The sequence below is a fragment of the Arvicanthis niloticus genome, chromosome 20, assembly GCF_011762505.2.
Source record: "Arvicanthis niloticus isolate mArvNil1 chromosome 20, mArvNil1.pat.X, whole genome shotgun sequence".
NCBI lineage: Eukaryota > Metazoa > Chordata > Mammalia > Rodentia > Muridae > Arvicanthis > Arvicanthis niloticus.
The window spans coordinates 46,090,009-46,110,062 of record NC_047677.1 but is presented as its reverse complement, the minus strand read 5'-3'; the positions used below and the strand labels follow the sequence as shown (position 1 = coordinate 46,110,062).

Here is a 20,054-nt window from a genome sequence, read left to right as displayed (position 1 = left end):
TGATTAGTAGTTTAGCTACAAGAGATGACAATACAATTTTATTCTAGATTGTATTTTTCTGTGATACATCAATAACTCTTAGATGTTCAATTTCTACACTGAAAAGAGTCTCAATGACTAAGATGCTGACCCACCTTTAATAAGTGTTTACTGCTTGATTCTGTAAGGCTTTAAGGTTTATTTATTTAATGTGTATGAGCGCTCTCTCTGTACGTACACCTGCATTCCAGCAAAGAGCATCAGACCCCATTTCAGATGGTTGTGAGCACCACGTGATTGCTGGGAATTGAACTCAGGACCTCTAGAAGAGCAGACAATGCTCTTAACCACTGAGCCATCTCTCCAGCCTGATTTTGTAAGTTTTAATGACAATTTAAAACAAAATAAAAAACCAACACTATTACAAAGAAAGAAAACTGAATCACAATTCTAGTGCTCAAAGATAACCTAAAAATCAAAGATCCAACTTCCTCATTTTAAGTTTAAAAAAAAAAAAAAACAAACAAGAACAAAAAACCATAACCCTGCAAGTTTAAAGGTTTATAAAATGTTTTTCCCCTTAAATTTAAAATCTCATTTTCCACCAAATCGACCTGTACTATTACACTTGGCCTATCGTCAGACAAGCTAACTGCACCAGCATGGGCAGCCGCATTCAACAGTCGGTCCTTAACCTGCTTTCCTTTGTGTATAATTAATCTACTTCCTTCCTCCACTTCCCTCTCTTCTGGATTTCTTTGATAGGGCGTGACTACATAGCCCACACTGGCCTAGAACCCACAATCCTTCACCATCCAAAGGCTGCGGTTACAGGTGTGCACCTCCATGCCTAATGCACTATTCTGTCCTTTTACCCCAACATAATAAAGCAAAGCAAAATTCAGGAGGAGCAGACTGCCATTTTTAAAGCAGGCTCGTTTTATGAAAAAAAAACATTTAAAGGTCACCCCTTATACTCCCAGCTTTCTACACTGTTTTGTGCATTAAATTAAGGCTTGCAAAGAATGTAAAGACACTTGTTACTACTAAGAGGGGAAAAGGAGACTTAATCAAAGACCAATGACTGCTTATGTTTGTTTTCTTGGATTTGTTTGGTTTATTATTGGATTCTTTTGGTTTGTTTTTTTGTTTTGTTTTAATTTTGTTTTGAGACAGAGTCTTGCTGTAAAGCCCTTGCTGGCCTGGAACACACTAAGAATGCCTGGCTGGCCTCAAAATGACCTGCCTGCCTAACATCCTGGAATTGGGATTATTGGTGATAGTTTTTAAAAAATTTTTTAAAGATATTCAGACAAAAACTATATAAACAATGATGCATTCAGAACAGAGATTCAAATCAAGGATTTGTTTTAGTGCCAAACATTTTGATCTATGACATCAAAAGTAAAGTATTCACAGATCCACAACACTGAATTACTTAAAGCTAATCCCATAAAATACCATATGATTTTTAAACAGGGAAATTCCTACCAATATCAAAACATACTGGTTTTAGAACGATAGAAGAGTTAAAAAAAAAAAAAAACATAAAAAAAAAAAACCCTTTAGTCTCTGAAGCTTGGGTGTGGTTTCTTATTTGTCAGCCTGTACACCCTCCACCCACAATGAAAACCACATGTACTCTAAGTGTGTTTCAAGAGAATACTTAAAACCAGACATAAAAAACAATCCAGGGCAATAAAATGTATCAGGTAAAGTGCTTGCCACCAAGCCTGAGGACAGGAGGTCAATGCTTGGGATCCACGGGTGGTCAAAGAAAACCAACTCCCACAAGTTGCCCTTTGACCTCCACAAACTTGCCAAGAGAAGCCACTAAACGCCTCTAACCACCACCCCACCATGTACCACAAAATAGATAAAACATGGCAGGTGAGAGTTGTCTGAATTGTCTGGACAGGCCTACATACATAGTTATTGTATGTGTTGTGCATGTATGTACACATGGGAAGTGGGAAACCGTTTCACTTTGGTAAACCAGGCTGGCACTGAACTCACAGCAATCCTCCTGCCTCAGCTTCTCAAGAGCTGGGATTCCAAGCATTAGCCACCACAGCAGGCTCTACAGACAGTAACACCTTAACAACTAAAATTATTTAAGGGATGAAAACACAGCTTGGTGTTAGAAGAGAAAGAGGACAGGCATGCAGGCAGATAATGCCTTCCATATAAGGAGTAATTAGCTGGTCCAAGTTGAGCAAGCTAATGATTTTTAGTTGTCAACACAGCTGCAGGAGGGAAGAGAACATTTATAGACTGGTATACAAAGGACTGGGCAACACAGCTCTGATTTGGCCAAGGGAAGTAGTTCATTTGTATGGTGCTTGTCCAGAGTGCACAAGGCCCTGAGTTCTATTCCAGAACAAAAAAAGTGGCCAGGCAGTGGTGGCGCATGCCTTTAGTCCCAGCACTTGGGAGGCAGAGGCAGGCAGATTTCTGAGTTCTAGGCCAGCCTGGTCTACAGAGTGAGTTCCAGGACAGCCAGGACTACACAGAGAAACCCTGTCTCGAAAAACCGAAGAAAAAAAAAGAAAAAGAAAAACCAAAAAAAAAAGGGGGGGGCTGGGGGCTACATCTTATTCAAGTCACCAGCATTACTTCCTACACTTCAAAAAGCTCCAGGAGACCAGAGGGTGGAGTTCCAGGACAGCCATGGCTACACAGAGAAACCCAGTCTCGAAAAATCAATTAACCAATCAATCAATAAATAAAAAGATCCACAGGAAGCCAGGCATGATGGCACATGCCTTTAATCCCAGCACTCGGAGGCAGAGGCAGGTGGATCTGTGAGTCTGGGGCCAGCCTGGTCTATGTAGTGAGCTCAGTGACAGCCAGGGCTACATAGTGAGAACCTATCTTGAAAAGACTAAAAAGTAAGGTTGATGGGATATTACATGTGTTCACAGATGCCAAATACAGCAAGCTAGCAGAATCTTTTTATTCTTCAGCCAGCATCTAGTACAATGCTAGGCACTGCACTCTCCTTCCCAAGCTCACTGTGGAGACAAGGTGGCCTCCACCTCAGACCAGCCCGCCCGTGCCTCTCCAGTGCGGAGTGGACCACCACACCCAGCGCTTCTGACCTTTGTTCAAGCCCTTCTCTCTACCTCCACTCATAAAAGGTTTAGCCTAATTCTAATAACCTTTAATCAAAAAAAACCCAATTGGTATTGCTCAATAGCAATTTCCCGGTTTACTGTGTCAGCCCGGTGCTGCTTATGGGGCGAGGCCGGACTCTCCCTTCTGTTCTCCATCATTCAAGCTTCCTTCCCTGACCCGAAAGCCACAGGAATCCTATTTACTTCAGACTCCTTCGGCTCTGCAGTTACAGGACGGTGGGCAACAAAGTCTTACTTCAGCTTGTTTAACTAACAAAGCACACACTCTTCATAAAACTCAGCACTGAGGACTGTGACCTCGGAATGAGCTAGTGAGAACCAACGGTTTCATTCGCTACAGAGTTACCAGAGTTACCAGGCTGGATGTCTTTACAATACCTCCACCTCTGCAAACACCATTTCCTTAACATTCTATTTCCTTGTCACCGAAAGAAAGGTCTATTCTCTTTCACAGGACAGCTCAAGCTGAGGCCAAGACTATTCCTTAAGACTCACAAGAGAAAGGCAGAGGCAGGTGGATCTCCTAGTTCGGGGCCAGCCTGGTCTACACAGCAAGTTCCAGGACTGCCAGCACTACACAAAGAAACCCTGTCACAAAAACACATTAAGAAAAAAAGTCACTCGTGGGCTGGGCTATGGTGGCACATTCTTTTAACCCCAGTACTCTCGAGGCAGAGACAGGAGGATCTCTATGAGTTCTAGGCCACCTTGGTCTACAAAGCAAATTCCAGGTCGGCCATAGATACACTATCAAGACCCTATCTCAAAACAAAACGCTCGGTTTGTGAAGTCCACTCCTGGGAGCAGAGAACACGCCAGATGTTGAAGTGGGTGTGTATGATGGTGTGCTAGGCAGAGTCTGAGGACACAGCCATCCTGTTATAGGAGGAAGCTGCTATCTGATATTTGGGTGGGGTGGGGCAGGGAACTGTTGCTGCAGCACGACGGTGGCTTTTTTGTTTGTTTGTTTAGGGAAACCGCATGTACTGGCTACTTCCCAGCCAAGGTGAGCTGAAAGAGGAAGCAGCGAGGCTACTTCACGCTGCTGACCTTCCTTTTCATCTTGAAAAAGAACAAGGATCTCCTGTGTCTCTGGGTCCTTTGCAGGGCGCCGCTGGCAGCCGTTATGCGCATTTTGACACACTTTTCCTTCCGCTCTTAAGCCACTTTTCCCTGTCCTCCAGCTCGGTTCCTTTACACAGGTCTTCTTAACAATCTGCAGACTACTGGCGGGGATCTTAAGGTGACAGGATGCCCCGTACCCCCTAACCGCGGAGTAGGGGGGACAGCCTCCAAGATCCCATACCTACCCCGGGGTCGGGGGTCGGGGGAGCTCTCGAACTGCAGACACCGTCGGGTTCTCGCATCCCAAGCTGCAGAGTGATGCTGACCGAAGTCCCAGAGGGGACGGGCCGGTGGCAGCAGGCACACAAAGCAGGCGACGAGGGAAGGAGGGAGCGGATGCCCGTCCTGGCTGCGGACAGAGGAGTGGGAGGAGAGGGACGGAGAAGGGGGCTCTGGGGACCACAGAGAGAACGCTGACAGGAGCCCGGGAGTGCACAGAAGCGGACGGACGGATAGACGGACGAGGCGGCGCGCCTGAGGCGACGGCCGCGAGACACTCACCAGACCCAGGAGGGAGGGAGGCGCGGGGCCGGCGGCGACGGCTACGGAGACGGCGCAGACGCGACGTGCGGGCGGCTCGAGAGCGACCGCGACGCGCCGGGGGACTCCGAGGGAGCGCGGCTGCCGAGCCGCGACGGGAGAGGACAACAGGAAGAACCCCAACTGCCGGAAAAGACGGCAGCGCGGAGGGGCCAAGGCTCCCCGGTACCCCCTCGGACTGTGGAGAGGGGCCGCCGCGGCCAAGACTGCGCATGCGCCACCCGCCGGCGGCGCTCGCCCGGCAGCGGGACTGCGCGTGCGCGGCGCCGCCCCGCCCACATCTTCACCCCTCACCCGGCTGCGCCTAACCAAGGAGACCGGACGAGTGCCGTGTTGGGCGGGCTCCGAAGTGGCTTTGTGCTGGGCTGAACTAGTTCGCCTTTGTGATGTTACTTTTTCTTTTGAAATAATTATAGACTCACCAGTAGTTACAAAACGAAAACCTGGAAGTTCCGTAAAAGCCAACACCCACCCTGCTTCCCTCCAGGTCTTACATAAGACTCCCGTCTCAGCACCCGGAAATTGACATTGGCTTTCTATCAACTAAACCAATACAATCAACTACCGTGATGTGACGGGGATTTAGCGTTTGGCGTGCACTCGCGGGACGGTGTCTTTAGTCCTCTGAAATTTAATCAGAGTTTTCCCCCTATCCTCCTTGACTTCAGATCATTGTGACCAGAAGTCTGTTGGAACCCGTGGCCCTACCTATTTTTTTCATTATTGTAAAGGATTAGCGTGCTTTTGTTTGGGGTCAGGTGATCTCTCACACCCTAAACCTCTCCATTGTGCACAGAACTTAAAACCTCTCATTGATTCCCAGAGAACTGAGCCCAGTGCCCTTGACTGGAAAGTTTTAAACTCCTGAAAAGCAACGAATGACTCCCTGCAAAGGTCTGGGAGCAAGCGATGAGAGCTCCTTCTGTTAGTCATGCCCTGAGCGGTCCGTGCAAGTGTTCTGATTCTCCCTTTTCTAACTGGAAAGACCTTACCCTAGGATTTGGTTTCCTTCAAGCATGAGATCCCAGAATTTTATTTCCTTCATGATCTGAAAGAGACTTGACTGTGTCATCTTCAAAGCCAGGTTTCCTTCAGTCCAAAAATCAAAAACATGGCTAAAGAGATGGCTGGCAGCTCTTTTAGAGAACCCAAGTTCCAGTCTCAGTCTCGCTGGAATCCGAGTTAAGAATGGTTGTGAGCCATTTGTTTTCATTGTGTGTGTTGCCTGCTGGGTGTACACAAGCATGCAGTTCCAACAGAAGCCAAGAGGGTGTCAGACCCTCTCAAACAGGAGTTGCAGAGAGTTGTTAGTTCCCATGTGGTGCTAGGGACTAGACCAGGGTCCTCTGTACTTTTAATAGCGGAGCAATCTCTCTAACCCCCATTTTGATTTTTTAAAGGGGTCTCTAATTTACACTTTCTCAAGAATCTCCAAAATGCCAAACTAGTAAACCGTCCGCAGCTGATAAAAATCAAGACCTTCCTAGAGCCCGAGACAACCATAGTCAGTGGCTGCAGACAGACTGAAGCAGCCCCATATCCTACACCTGAGATTAAAACACAAATATTCACACATCATTGGGTTTTGCAAAGACACCAAAACTCTCCAATCCAGTGTTGTCCTCTGGCACCACATATATGTAATGCACAAGCAAAAAACACCTACACACATAAATTAAAAATAAGTGGGGGGTGGGGTGGAGCGGTGGGTGGCAAAACAGGGCTGGATAGAGAGCTTAGTGTTTAAGAGTACACACTGGTTTGTGCAGGTTCCCAACATCCATACTGGGGATCTCATAACTGCTTTAAACTCCACAGACACCTACACTCATATGCACACACACACACACACACACACACACACACACATGCACAAATTAAAGATAATTTTTTTTCTGAAAACAGAAGTAAATTCTAGGAATTGGGTATGTAACTCAGAGGCAGAATGCTGAACAAACACGGGTTTTATTGCCAACAGTAACAGGGAAAATAAAATAGACTCTAGTTCACAGGTCAGGTAGAACCCAGGTCCTCTGTCACCAGCCCGGAGGAGGTGCTGATGGTGTTGATAACAAGTGTCGCCCTGGAGCATCAAGAAGAGCCAGCAGCCCTAAATCTGTGCCAAGACCACAGTTAGGGAGATGGCATGTGTGGCTATGATGTATGTATGTGATCGTGTAGGTATGTGCATGTATGTGTATGTGTGTGTGTGTGTGTGATAGGTGCCACCTGTGCAGGTGCCCATAGAGCCTAGCAGAGAACATTACATCTGCTGGAGCAGCAGTACCTGTCTCAGTGAGCAGCCAGATGTGAGTGCTGGGAACTGAATTCGGGGCCTTTGGCAGGACTCACTGTGTAGACCAGGCTAACCTTGAACTCTGGATCCACCTGACTCTGCCTCCAGAGGTCTGAGATTAAAGGCAGGGGGGTCACTTTCCCTCCCCCACCTGCCTGCCTGCCTGCCTTCTCATTTTCTGTTTCTTTCCTCTGTGTGTGTGGGGGGGGGGGGCGGGGGGGGAGTGGTGCTCACACTGCCCCATGCTTGGGAGCCAGATGACCCTGTCCTGGTCAGTCAACAGGGTCTAGCAAGAGAGATGGGGGTGAGGGGGAGGGGGATGGAGACAAGACAGAGAGTCTGATCAAGTCCCCTTTATTGAAAGGCAATCCTGGGTATTTATACGCTTTACCACGTGTGCCTTGCAGCCATAGACAAACAGGAGAACACAGCTGAAGACCCTTTACCTTGTAGCTGGGGCACTAAACAACAAAACAAGATACGTGAGAAAAACATGTTTATCAGAGTGTGCTCAGCTGTTGTGGGCTGTTGAAAACACAAGTCTCTTGCCAGGGTATATGGTCCGAGATGGCTGCAAAGATGATAACTACTTTCTGCTAGGACTTGGCTCCCACATGTGTGTATGTGTGTTTCTCTGGCCGTCCTGAACTCACTCTGTAGACCAGGCTGGCCTGGAACTCGGAGATCTGCCTGCCTCTGTCTCCAGAGCACTTCTATTAAAGGTGTGTGCCACCGTGTCCCCAGCAACCCTTTCAATTGGTAGGAAACCCTCAACGATGCTTTATATAAGTTAGTCCTGAAATTCTTTTCAGCATCAAAGCCATGAATCCCGGATTTGAGGTCCCTAAAAGATTAAGAAGGAAACAAGATTAAGGGAATGTAACCAGACATGGTGACTTATGGCTATGACCCCAGAACTGAGGACATAGAGGCAAACAGATCTCTGAGTTAGTTCGAGGCCAGCCTAGCTGTGTTGTTGAGGTCAGAGTTGGGGCCTTCCAAATTCTTGGTGTATTCCTCTGATTGACTAGAGCAGCAGGAAAGGAACCCCTTAGAGGGAAGGGCGGAACAGATCCTATTATACTTACAAGGGAGCAGAGCCACAGTTACTGCCTGGGACTCTTCTGTGTGCTTTAGTAGGAGTGTTTACTACAGGTGCAGTGAGGGTGGTTCTCTGTTCTGACTGACACATTAGCTCATGATTATTTTTTTCTGTTGCACAAGCCCCTTCCCATAATGCATCTTGATTTGGATCCTATGTGCCCTTCGTTGTATATAGGCATTGGATGATAAGTAGGGGGTTCGCCCTTTAAGTTCACTTGATGGGACAATTTTGCCTTACTGGGCACAAATCCAAAACCAGTCTGGACTGGATTACACACACACACCCTGTACCAGGATGTATTGGGAATACATTTGAATAGAAACCGAATTTCATGGTCAATAAAGGGAGGGAAATCTTATCCCAGTGTTCAGAGAGGGGTATACTATTGCCTAATGCAGGTGGGGATCTGAGGAGAGTTGGGAGAAGGGTGTGCATAGTCCAAACCACAAGTAGAGTACCAAGTTACTAAACTGCTTGTCTGCTGAAACCTACATAGTGAGTTCCAGGCTGGCCAGGGCCACATCTCAAAATGAGGAGAGGGCTGGAGAGATGGCTCAGCAGTTAAAAGTACTGGTTTCTTTCTCTTCCAGAGGACCTGGGTTCAGTTCCCAGCACCCACATGGAGGCTCACAACCATCTGTACCTTTAATTCCAGGAGAGTCTGACTTCTGACTTTAAAGGGCAATTCTTACTTGTGGTGTACAGACATACACACATGCACGTGCACACACACAGAGAGACATATAATAGAGATATAGATATTATGTGTATGGGTGTTTTGCCTACATGTATGTACACATGTATATACATATATGTGTGTTCACATGTATATATATACACATGTATGAATATGTTTATTATGCATATGTGTATGTATATATGTGTGTGTGTTTTTAAGGAACTCCCCAAACGTCTGAGAGTGACACAGAACTATGTCTCTGTCCCCTCACTGCTAACAAAACCAGAAACTTGAAAAACCTCAAAGAGACAAAAAATAGCTTCTTATGTTATTTCTTGGTTTCAGACTTGCAGTCCGGCTGCCTGCTTAGAGGTTTTATTTTCTTTAAGCTGCATGATTAGTGACAGGGAGAAGAGGACTGGAAAAACCCTAAGAGATACAGTTTTTAAAGTCATTTTTTCCAGGTGACCACGCTTGTGTGCTACAGCATCGAGTCGTCGTTTCTCTGGGAAAAGAAAAAAAAAAAAAATTCTCTAGGCTGGAGAGATGGCTCAGCAGTTAAGAGCACTGACTGCTTTTGCAGAGGTCCTGAGTTCAATTCCCAGCACCCACATGGTGGCTCACAACCATCTGTAATGAGATCTGATCCCCTTTTCTGGTGTGTCTGAAGAAAGCGACAGTGTACTCATATACATAAAATAAATTTAAAAAAAAGAGAAGAAGAAACAAAACCCAATTCCCCTAAATGTGCACTCTACCAACCGTGGCCACGGGTAAGTGGGAAGCTCTAGGCCTCTCTCCCCGGAAGTTGGCAGCCAGCACCTGCTCATCTAAGAGCTCTCATAGATGGAAAGTGCAGGCAGTTGGCTATGGGACTGCGTTCATGATCAGGAGAGACCTGAGCCCTGGGATATTCTTTAAATGAATGAAAGTCCTGAAGCAATAGGATAAGGAATTGAAAGGCTATGCTAAAAAGTGAAAACACTGTAGCCCTTTGGGGCACCAGCCTATGGGGAAAGAAAAATCTCTTACTATCAGGGACTTTAGAAACCTCCTTCTTGGGGCAGGAGGGATGGCCACCAGCTAGGAGCAAGTAACCGCTCTGCTGGATTTCCAGGCAGCTCAACACCATCTGCAGCTTCAGTTTCACAGGATCCAGCGCCATCTTCTGGCTGCTTCAAGAACTGCACACATGGGATGTACATACATTGGGGCAAACACTCAACCATAAAATAATAAATAAATAAATGAGAGCAGAAACCACTGGCTTGAACCGGAGTGACGTACTATTTTTGCCTTTTTGGTCAGGCATTGGATATTAGTAATTTGAATTTGTTACGGTAGAGGGAAGATTTGCTTTCTTTTTTTTTTCTTTTTTTGATTTACTTATTTTACTTATATCAGTACACTGTAACTGTCTTTAGACACAACAAAAGAGGGCATCGGATCCCATTACAGATGGTCCTGAGCCACCATGTGGTTGCTGGGGATTGAACTCAGGACCTCTGGAAGAGCAGTCAGTGCTCCTAACCACTGAGCCATCTCTCTAGCCCCCTGAAGGTCTGTTTCTTACAAGGTAAAAGGAGGGGAAAAAAAAAAGCCTGACTGCCCATCACCATCACCACTATTTGAAAAAAAAAAAATCACCTTCTGTTCTGTTTGTGTATTTATGTATTTAACTAGGAACTCACTAGCTAGCCTCGAAGTCACAGAGGTCCGCCTGCCTCTGCCTCCCAGGGGCTGCGTGATGTGATGGGTATGAGTCACCAACGGCTGCATGACGGGTTTGAGTCACCTCATCCATTTTCTCGCCTGTGCTAGAGGAACAGTCCACCAACTAAACTATATCCTCACCTCTGTTTTCTTCTTAAGATTCCGTTTATTTTTAATTACGTATATGTGGGGGTGTGGTATGCATGAGTGTGTAGCTATGTGCTCCTAACCACTGCGTCTCTCCCCTACCCAGCCCTGGGTTTCCATTGTCTCTAAATTCATGGCCAAATGCTACTTTTATTGAAACTTTTATGAGTCCTATAGATGCTCTGTGTGCTCTCTCTTTTTCTCTGTTCATCTCTGTTTCTGTCTCTCTCCAGCGCTAGCCTGGGACACAGATCCTAGCCACATGGCCCATACCAGGCAGAAGCTCCACTGATGTACTCCAGGCTATCCCCCACATCTCTCCTTCTAAAGCTTTTGTTTTGTTTAAATACTTGATTAATGGTTATAAAATGTTCAGAGTAAAATTCATGTTCCTACCTCTTTTTTGTTTTGTTTATTTGTTTTGAGACAAAATCTCATGTAGCTCAGGCTAGCCTCAAATTCACTATGCATTGAGGTTGGCTTTGAACCCCTGATCATCCTGCCTCCATTTCCCAGGTGCTGGGATTCTAAGCATGCACCACCACACCCAGGTTCATCCCTCACCCTTTCCTCCCCTTCCACAGGGGGTGGTGTGTGTGTGTGTGTGTGTGACACAGAGAGAGAGAGAGTATGTGTGTGTGTGAGAGAGAGACAGAGAGAGAGAGAGAAAGTGAGTGTGTTAGCAATTGAATTAATACTTTCTGCATGTCTTTATGCAAATAGAAGCAAAAACTGGGTGTGGAGACTCATGTCCTCCTTTTTTTTTCTATCTGTATTCATGTGTGCCCAAATGAGTTTATGTGTATCCTGTTCATGCAGGTGCCTGTGGAGGCCAGAAAGTGTTGGATCCCCTGGAACCAGAGTTCTCACTCCTCGGGTAGTTATGAACCACCTGATGTGAACAGTAAACACTCTTAACCCCTGAGCCATCTCTCGAGCCCTTATCATCCCTTTAAAAATAAAACAACATGATCTCTTTTCTTAGGCAGGGTCCAGTTTTGTGTACTAGTTTCCTGGTTTATGAAGGAGATGGCGGTACCTCATCTTCCCAGGTCCTTTCTCTGAGGGTGTGTGTGTGTGTGTGTGTGTGTGTGTGTGTTTCTTATGGTGCCCCTTCCCCCCAAGCAGCTCTGCCTCTGCGGACTACCTTTGTGGTTTTCTTTTGTAACCCCACACTTGCTTGGCTGGTTTTGTCAGTGACAGACTTAAGCGTTCAGGGTGTGGTTCGCAGATGCGGCTCTTTCACGATTTAAGAAAATCCAGTACACAAATGTCAACATTTCCAAAGCAAATTAGGGAGTGGCTGCTTGCATTACGAACGAACCTCGTAAGATGATTCATTTAAAGGTTTTTAAAAAATGTATTCACACACACGTACACACACAGGTCTTTTTGGTCTGTTTTTCAACTCACCCTGTAGCCCATGTTGACTTAGAGCTCGTGGGAGATGCTATGCCTCGGCTGGGCTTCATTTATTAATTAAATAGTACTTAATTGTGGTACAAATCTGAAATGGTAAATGGTAAGCAAGCAGGCCCTCCACCTAGGTGAGCATGCTGGGTCAGACTAACTGCAAGCAGGCCCTCCACCTAGGTGAGCATGCTGGGTCAGACTAACTGCAAGCAGGCCCTCCACCTAGGTGAGCATGCTGGGTCAAACTAACTGCAAGTCCAGCTCTTGGAAAGAAGATTAGGAGTTCAAAGTCATCCTTGGATAGTTCAAGGCCAGCCTGGGCTCCATGGGACTCTACACACACACACACACACACACACACACACACACAAAGTTGGCAAGATGGCTCAGTCTATACCTGCAGCTAAACCCGAAGACCTGAATTCAATCCATAGGACTCACATCCACATAGTGAAACGAGACCTGACTCCTTTTGGCCTCCACAGGCACACTGACAAGGCACACACAGACACACAAACACTAAGATATATAATTTTTTAAAAAAAATCTAAAATAGGGCTAGTGAAATGACTCAGTGGATATGGGTGGTTGCTGTCAAGCTTGGTGACCAGAGTTCAATCCCTGGGTTCCACGGAGTGAAGGGAAAAAGTGACTCCTGCAAGTTGACCTCTGACCCTGGGTGTGTACCTGTACAAACACACACAAACACAAAACTTTTAAAATTAGTAAAGAACTTTACATTAAAAATACATAGTATATATTAAAATTATATACTATTAATATATATGTTATTAACATGATATATATATATACACACATGTACACATATACACACACACACACACACACACACACACACACATATATATGAGAGTTGACTCACTGGTAAGGAGTACCGGCTGCTCTTCCAGAGAGTACACTGTCTCCCTCCCTTCCCCCTCTGTTTTCCAGATGAGGTCTTGCTGTATCTCAGCTTGGTCTGGACCTCATTATGTAGCTCAGGCTGACCTCACTCTTGGAAATTTTGCTTCAGCCTCTCCAGTGGGGTCTGAGTGGCCATGCCTGTCTTTTTTTTTTTTTTTTTTTTTTTTTTTTTGGTTTTTCGAGACAGGGTTTCTCTGTGCAGCCCTGGCTGTCCTGGCTGTCCTGGAACTCACGCTGTAGACCAGGCTGGCCTCGAACTCAGAAATCTGCCTGCCTCTGCCTCCCAAGTGCTGGGATTAAAGGTGTGCACTACCACTGGCCAGCTAACTTTTTAAACCGGTGATGTTTTCAAAAGGAGATTATAGTAGGGTGTGTTTGCATGTGCAAAGAATACGGAAAGATGCCCCCCAAAAAAATGGTAGTAGAAGACACTCACTGGAAGGAGGCTCTGTGGCTGGGGGACCAAAATGGACATATTTAACCTTTAGTTTTACTTTATGTGTACGGATATTTTGCCTACACGTATGTCTGCGTACGACACGTATGCGGTGCACTCAGTGACCAGAAGATGGCGCCAGTCCCTCAAGTTACAGGCAGTTGGGAGCCTCGGACCAGTTGCTGGGAACTGGACCCAGGTCTCTACAAGACCATACAGGCAAACACAGGCACGAGAGAGAGACAGAGAGAGAGAGAGAGAGAGAGAGAGAGAGAGAGAGAGAGAGGAGGGGGAGGGGGGAGGGGGAGGGGGAGGGGAGGGGGAGGGGGAGGGGGAGGGGGAGGGGGAGGGGGGGAGGGGGAGGGGGGAGGGGGAGGGGGAGGAGGAGGGGGAGGGGGAGGGGGAGGAGAGAGAGAGATCCTTATGGAGTCCAGGCTGGCCTTAATACACTATAAATTTAAGGATAACTTTGATACCTTCTTCAGCCTTTGCCTTCCAAGTGCTGGGTTTGTCGCTTCCAAGGTCTTAGTCACACCCAGCCTCGACCCAGCTCTCCTGCTCCTCTCCCTACCTCCCAAACAAAGTCGTCTTCCTCCACAAGGCCCTTTAGATACTGATGGCTTGGTTTGGTTTGGCTTTTCAGCTTCTTCTTCTCCTCCTCCCCTCCCCCTCCCCTCCCCCTCCCCTCCCCCTCCCCCTCCTCCTCCTTCTCTTCCTCCTCTGTGAGCTCCAAATTGTCGTTCAGACAGAACTTCCTCCGCTCGCCAGATCCTGTCCCCACCTCCCACTCTTCATGAGTTGCCTAAGATGAAACACCTGATCCACGCGCGTCCTCCCGGCACCCGGCTCCGCCTGTTTCTAAGTTTTTCACTTTTCTTTGTTTTATTGCCGGCCTTTCTCAACCATCCCAGCTCCTCTGCACCCAACACAAACAGCGATCCTGAAGAAATCAGAGCCAGAGAGCCTCCCCTCAACCGGCTGCCATCTGCGCGCAGATGCTAGGCGCCACTTGACTCTTTGCTCTTCCGAGGCCGATTTCCCCACCCCGGGCTTTGGTTTCTTGTTTCCTGGCTCTTCTGGGGCTCTACCGTCCCTGGATTTCCCGGACCTCTCTCCTTCCTTCTTTCTGTCAATGTTTATAAAAGTCTTCAGGGGCTCCAGCCTTAAAAGCCTCTTTCCCCGGCGACTGCTACCATCCGTGTCTCCCGTTCATGGCCATTTCCCATCTTGAGACAAGATCTCTGGCTGGCCCACAACTCACTCTGTAGACCAGGCTGGCCTTGAACTCACAGAGCTGCCTACTTCTGCCTCCCAAGTGCTGGGATCAAAGGCATGTGCCACCACAGCTGACTTTTACCCCTTTCCTAATGTCCCAGCCTCCAACTATTCTCAACAAATTCAAAATCAAAACCCTCCATGGAAGTTAATGGAGTCCTCTTACATTTGCTTGCCGTCCCTACATGAGCATGTACGGCGGCGCTGGCTTCCTTGTGACGATGTTTTGTAAATGGTAAATTTGTAAATGTAAACGGCTCAGCTGGTAATTGCTAACCCAGGGACTGGATTTTCTTCCTGCTGAAAAGCACCTAGTTGTCTCTAATTTACCCTTCTTCACCCAGCAGATCAGTCTGTACAGGCCTCTGGTGCCATGATCACAGATTGCAACTAGCCGCGCTGGGTTCAATCTACACTCCCAGGCTACTCCCTGGGTTGTACTGAATGCCTTGGGACTTCTGTGGTGGTGAGACACAGGGGAGGTGGCTTTCTGCTCCTCTGCTCTGCAGGTTGGATGCGGTGTACTGAGAATTCCCAAGGTGCACGCGTGCGTGTGTGCGTGCGTGCGCGTATGCGCGTGCGCGTGCGTTAGAGGGATTCAGAATGTTCCTTCTCTTTCCAGACATTGGCAAATCTGATCTTTGGAAATGCTGAGAATGGCAGGCAATGTTGTGGCTGTAGGTGGCTGAGGCCCTGGGTCTGACTCCACACACCCGGGGCCAACAGAAATAGCCATCAGTTTCTGAGTGTCCAGCCCCCTCTACTGGAGGTAGAACCTAGGGACTGCCATTGAGCTGTTTCTCTGACCTTGCTTTTAAGATATTATTGGGGGGGGGGGGGGGGAGGCGGCGGCAGAGGAGATGGCTCAGCAGTTAAGAGCAAGCACTGCTGCTCTTTCAGAGGGCCCAAGTTCAATTCCCAGCACCCACAGCAGGTGGCTCCCAACTGCCAGTAACTCCAGCTCCTGGGTCCCTGTACTCACATGCACACCCCTACATACATAATTTAAAATAATAAAATTAAACCTTAAAAAGGAACTCATTCATGTGCATGTATTTGCGTGCACACACCTCTGTGTGTGTGTGTGTGTGTGTGTGTGTGTGTGTGTGTCTGGAAGTAGAGGGGGTGTTGCAGAGACTCATGTGCTCTCTATAACACAAAGTCTGTTCCCCATCGAGTCGTGGCACAAAATTCAGGAAAAGACTCACCGCATGGCCCAGTCCGCCTTTCTCCAAGCTGAGGCAACAAAGACCTACTTATCACAGTATCACAGATAGGGGGACTCCATAAAGAGAACACAATCCAGGAGACAACAACCATTAGCTAGGTTCTTGAAGGGCTTCTCCAGATCTCTGTGGCTTTGGCTATATAAGGTCAGGCTGGGCTACAGGAGACCCCGTCTCAAACAGACAAAAGTTCCAGAGTAGCATAGCATCCTGACACAGTCCCGGGGACACTGAGAAGCTAGGGAAAAGTGGGTTTGAAGACCACAGGAAAATCCCAAACTACCTGTTTCCTGCCCAGAAGAGGCAAACATATGTAATAGGAAAAAAGACAGAAGCAGAAGAGAACCTGTGTCCCTTTGAGCCTCACAAGGAGGAATCTCTGAGTGAAACATGGAAATTCTGGAGCCGTGGGAGACAGAACCAAGTGAGTCACGCATAATATTAACAAAAATAAGATGCACACTACTACCCGGCTAGCAACCCAGTGGGTAACCGCCCACAGGGCCTCTCTAACTATCTAATTAGCATAATTACCTCCTACTATCTTTTGACCTTTCTTGCCCCTCAGATTTTCATTTATTATTTCTTGTGTAAATAACAGAGTACAGTGTTCTCAAACAGAAGCCCACGGATAACGGGGAAGGGAGAAGCTACAGTTTTGAGAAAGGTCATCACACTCGCTCGCTTGTGAATTAAGATACCTCCTGCCTCCCGTTAATTTCCAGTACAGGGGCAGAGGCAGGTGGCTCTCTGTGAGTTCCAGGCCAGCTTGAGAGAGCAGTGGCTCGCCTTGTATGAATGAATGAATCAATGATTCAATCAATCAATCAGTCCATCAATCCAGCCCTACTTTAATCCCAGAACAGGGGGCAGAAGCAGGTGGCTCTCTGTGAGTTCCAGGCCAGCCAGAGTTAGGCAGTGGGACACTTTGTATAAACAAACAAACAAACAAAAAACCTCTTTCCTGGGTAGATGTGGTGACCCAGGCTTGAAGCCCAGCACTCAGGAGGCAGAGGCAGGAGGATCAGAAATGCAAAATTGTTGTCAGCTAACTAGTGAGTTCGAGGCTGTCCTGGAATACTTAGGACCCTGTTTTTTTTTGGGAGGGGTTTGTTTGTTTGTTTGTTTGTTTTTTCAAGACAGGGTTTCTCTGTGTAGCCCTGGAACTCACTCTGTAGACCAGGCTGGCCTCAAACTCAGAAATTCGCTGCCTCTGCCTCCCAAGTGCTGGGATTAAAGGCCTGGCTGTTTGGTTTGTTTTGTTTTTGTTTGTTGCTTTTGTTGTTGCTGCTGCTACTGGGTTTTTTTGGTTTGTTTTTCTCTTTTTTCTTTTCTTTCTTTCCTTCCTTTCTTTCTTTCTTTCTTTCTTTGTTTCTTTGTTTCTTTCTTTCTTTCTTTGTTTCTTTCTTTCTTTATTGTTTTTGTTTAAAATGCTACCCCTGCTTTTCAGCATGTCAGTCCCTGGGAAGACTGTGGGGAGGGTGTGGCAGAGGAAGGAGGCTGACAAGCCTCCGGGGCTGCAGCTCCTGCTGCCTCCCAGTGGCCGGTGGCTCTCACACCATCCCTCAGGACTACATCGGACAAAGAGCGCAAACACCGACGAGCTTTACCCTGCCATGGGGGATGGAGAGCGCCCGGGTAATCTGCCCTGGAAATCTCTGGCCGCTTGAGAAAGAAGAAGTTTAACCGCCTTCCCTCCCACTGCGGTCCACAGAGCACGTCTGGCCCCGGTGGGCGGTCCCTGCGGACAGCGCTCTCCAGTGCTTCACCTTTATTCTTGACGGTCTGCTCTCCTGCTCTCCGGAGAAAGAGGTTCAGGGAAACCAAACTAATGAGACTCTAGGGAGAGCCGAGCTGCCTAGTGAAATCATAAACAACCTGAAAACAAAACCCTTTTCCAGTATACCTGTTTCTTATTCTTCTGATTGTGTTTTTTTGTTCCTTTAGTTTGTTTTTGAGACAGGGTCCCTCTACACAGCACACTGGCTGTCCTGGAACTCACTATGTAGACCAGGCTGGCCTTGAATTTAGAGATACACACCTGCCTCTGCCTCTTCTGTCTCTGAATGCTGGGATTAAAGGAGTCCCCCCGCACCCCCTGCTAGCTCTCTTGTTTTAAAGTCTCTTCCTATCTTTTTAAATTCAGGTCTCACTATATGGCTCTGGTTGGCCTGGAATTCTCTATGTAAACCCAGAAGACAGAGCTCCACCTGCTCCACCCTCGCTGTGCTGGGATTACAGGTGTGTGACACCACTGCCCTGCCTTAGATTAGTCTTCTACCCACCATAAAAAGACCGGAATCACCACGAGCTGGGCACAATGGCGCTCACCTTTAATCCCAGCACTGTGGAGGTAGAGGCAGGCGGATCTCTGTGGGTTTGAGGCCAGCCTGGGCTACACATAAACTTCCAGGACAGAGAGGTCCAGGGATATACATAGAGAGACCCTGTCTCAAAAACAAAACAAAAAAATAATAATAGCATCACCAACAAAAACACCCCAGAATCATTACACTTATGGGTAAATGTGTGATTGAGTGTGTGGCCACATGTACATGGGAGGTCAGAGAACACTGGGAACCTTGTTCTATATTTCTCTACCTTATTCCCTGGAGCCAAGGCCTCTCACTGAACCTAGAGCTCACTGATGCTGCCAGGCTTGTGGACCAGGGGGGCTCCTGATGTATCCCCCTACTTGGAGGTCACACAGCACACGTGGCCACATTAGGTGCCCTTACCCACTGCGCCATCTCTCCAGCCCTGTTCACTCCTCCTTAATTAAAGAGATTAGACAACCCACCACTGCTGGAACTGCGGTTGCAGGAGGTTGTGAGCAGCCAGATGCGGGTGCTGGGAACAGAACTCGGGTCCTCTGCAAAAGCAGCAAGTGCTCTTAACAGCTGAGCCATCTTCCTTGATTAATTTTCTTAATCAAGAGAAAAAGAATGGGCCCCTCATTCTTTTTCTCTTGATTAAGAAAATTACATTTACCGAACATGTTTGTGTGTGGCGGAGTCTGTCCCAGGACCCACCGTGGGATTTGCCTGGTTCTCTCCTTCCGCCATATGGGTCGTCGGGTTGAATCCCGGTTGCCAGGCTTGGCATCGAGTACCTCTGTTGGCTGAGTTGCTGTTTCCAGGGGTCTCAGTGTGGCCCAACCTGGCTTGGACCGCACTTTACAGCAGGATGATCTTGAACTTCCTGATCGACGTGTGCTGGGCCCACACGTCCACACGTGGTCCATGCAATCTAGACTTCAAACCCACTGCCTGGTGCCTGCCAGGCAGGCGCCCCACCAACAAACTCCACCCCGCCCCCGGTTTTATGTTTCTGTTTTTATTTCCACACGGATGACTTGGCACTCCCCAACAGTACCCTGTCCCATCCCCAGAGACTGCCTGTTACCCCAGGAGTCAGGTCCCCTGGACTTCAAGGCTAAAGGTTTCCCTTTAATTACGAGTTTTCAAAACTCTGTTTTAATCCCCACATAAGCCTTCTCCCTCCTTCCTCTTGCAATATGAGATGAAGAGGGCGGCTTGGGTCTCCGTAACAGCCACCGACCAAAAACTGTGATAAGGCTGGGACACACACGGACACACACAGACACATAATCTCTCTCTCTCTCTCTCTCTCTCTCTGTCTCTCTGTCTCTCTGTCTCTCTCTGTCTCTCTCTGTCTCTCTCTGTCTCTCTCTGTCTCTCTCTCTCTCTCTCTCTCTCTCTCTCTCTCTCTCTCTCTCGTTGGATCACCCCACCCCCACCCCAGCACGAATTCCTTTGGTGGTCTTTCTTTTAGAAATGAAACTAGCCGGGCAGTGGTGGCACACTCCTTTAATCCCAGCACTTGGGAGGCAGAGGCAGGTGAGGCCAGCCTGGTCTACAGAGTGAGTTCCAGGACAGCCAGGGCTACACAGAGAAACCCTGCGTTGAAAAAACAAAACAAAACAAACAAAAAGAAAAAAGAAAAAAAGAAATGAAACTACCGGTGACCCACCCTGGGGGGTGGGGTTCTTTTCCAAGCAAGGGCTGGGAAGAAAGTATCCAGTGGCCTAAAGACAAA

General features: G+C 47.6%; 1 protein-coding gene and 1 long non-coding RNA gene across 4 annotated transcripts in view; both read right to left on the bottom strand.

The window, feature by feature from the left end:
• The window catches only part of Stk38 (serine/threonine kinase 38), a 33,565-nt gene extending 28,557 nt beyond the window's left edge, over window positions 1-5,008 (bottom strand). Inside the window, exon 1 of one of the 2 annotated variants that reach the window (XM_034524242.2) lies at window positions 4,743-5,008. In XM_034524242.2, coding sequence (XP_034380133.1) covers window positions 4,743-4,995 — 253 coding nt within the window. In that variant the 5' untranslated portion in view covers window positions 4,996-5,008. Of the gene's footprint in view, window positions 1-4,426; window positions 4,586-4,742 lie in introns of those variants that run through there. The other variant, XM_076917157.1, reaches the window with a different exon arrangement.
• A 1,719-nt stretch (window positions 5,009-6,727) lies between these two features.
• LOC143435181 (uncharacterized) lies at window positions 6,728-19,299 on the bottom strand. 2 transcript variants are annotated; one of them, XR_013105243.1, is made up of 3 exons: window positions 18,987-19,299; window positions 12,135-12,821; window positions 6,728-7,921 (listed from the first exon to the last, which is right to left on the bottom strand). It is a non-coding gene; the product is annotated as an uncharacterized LOC143435181 (long non-coding RNA). The 2 variants fall into 2 exon arrangements; XR_013105242.1 differs by having other exon boundaries at window positions 6,728-12,821.
• Between the last annotated feature and the right edge of the window lie 755 nt (window positions 19,300-20,054).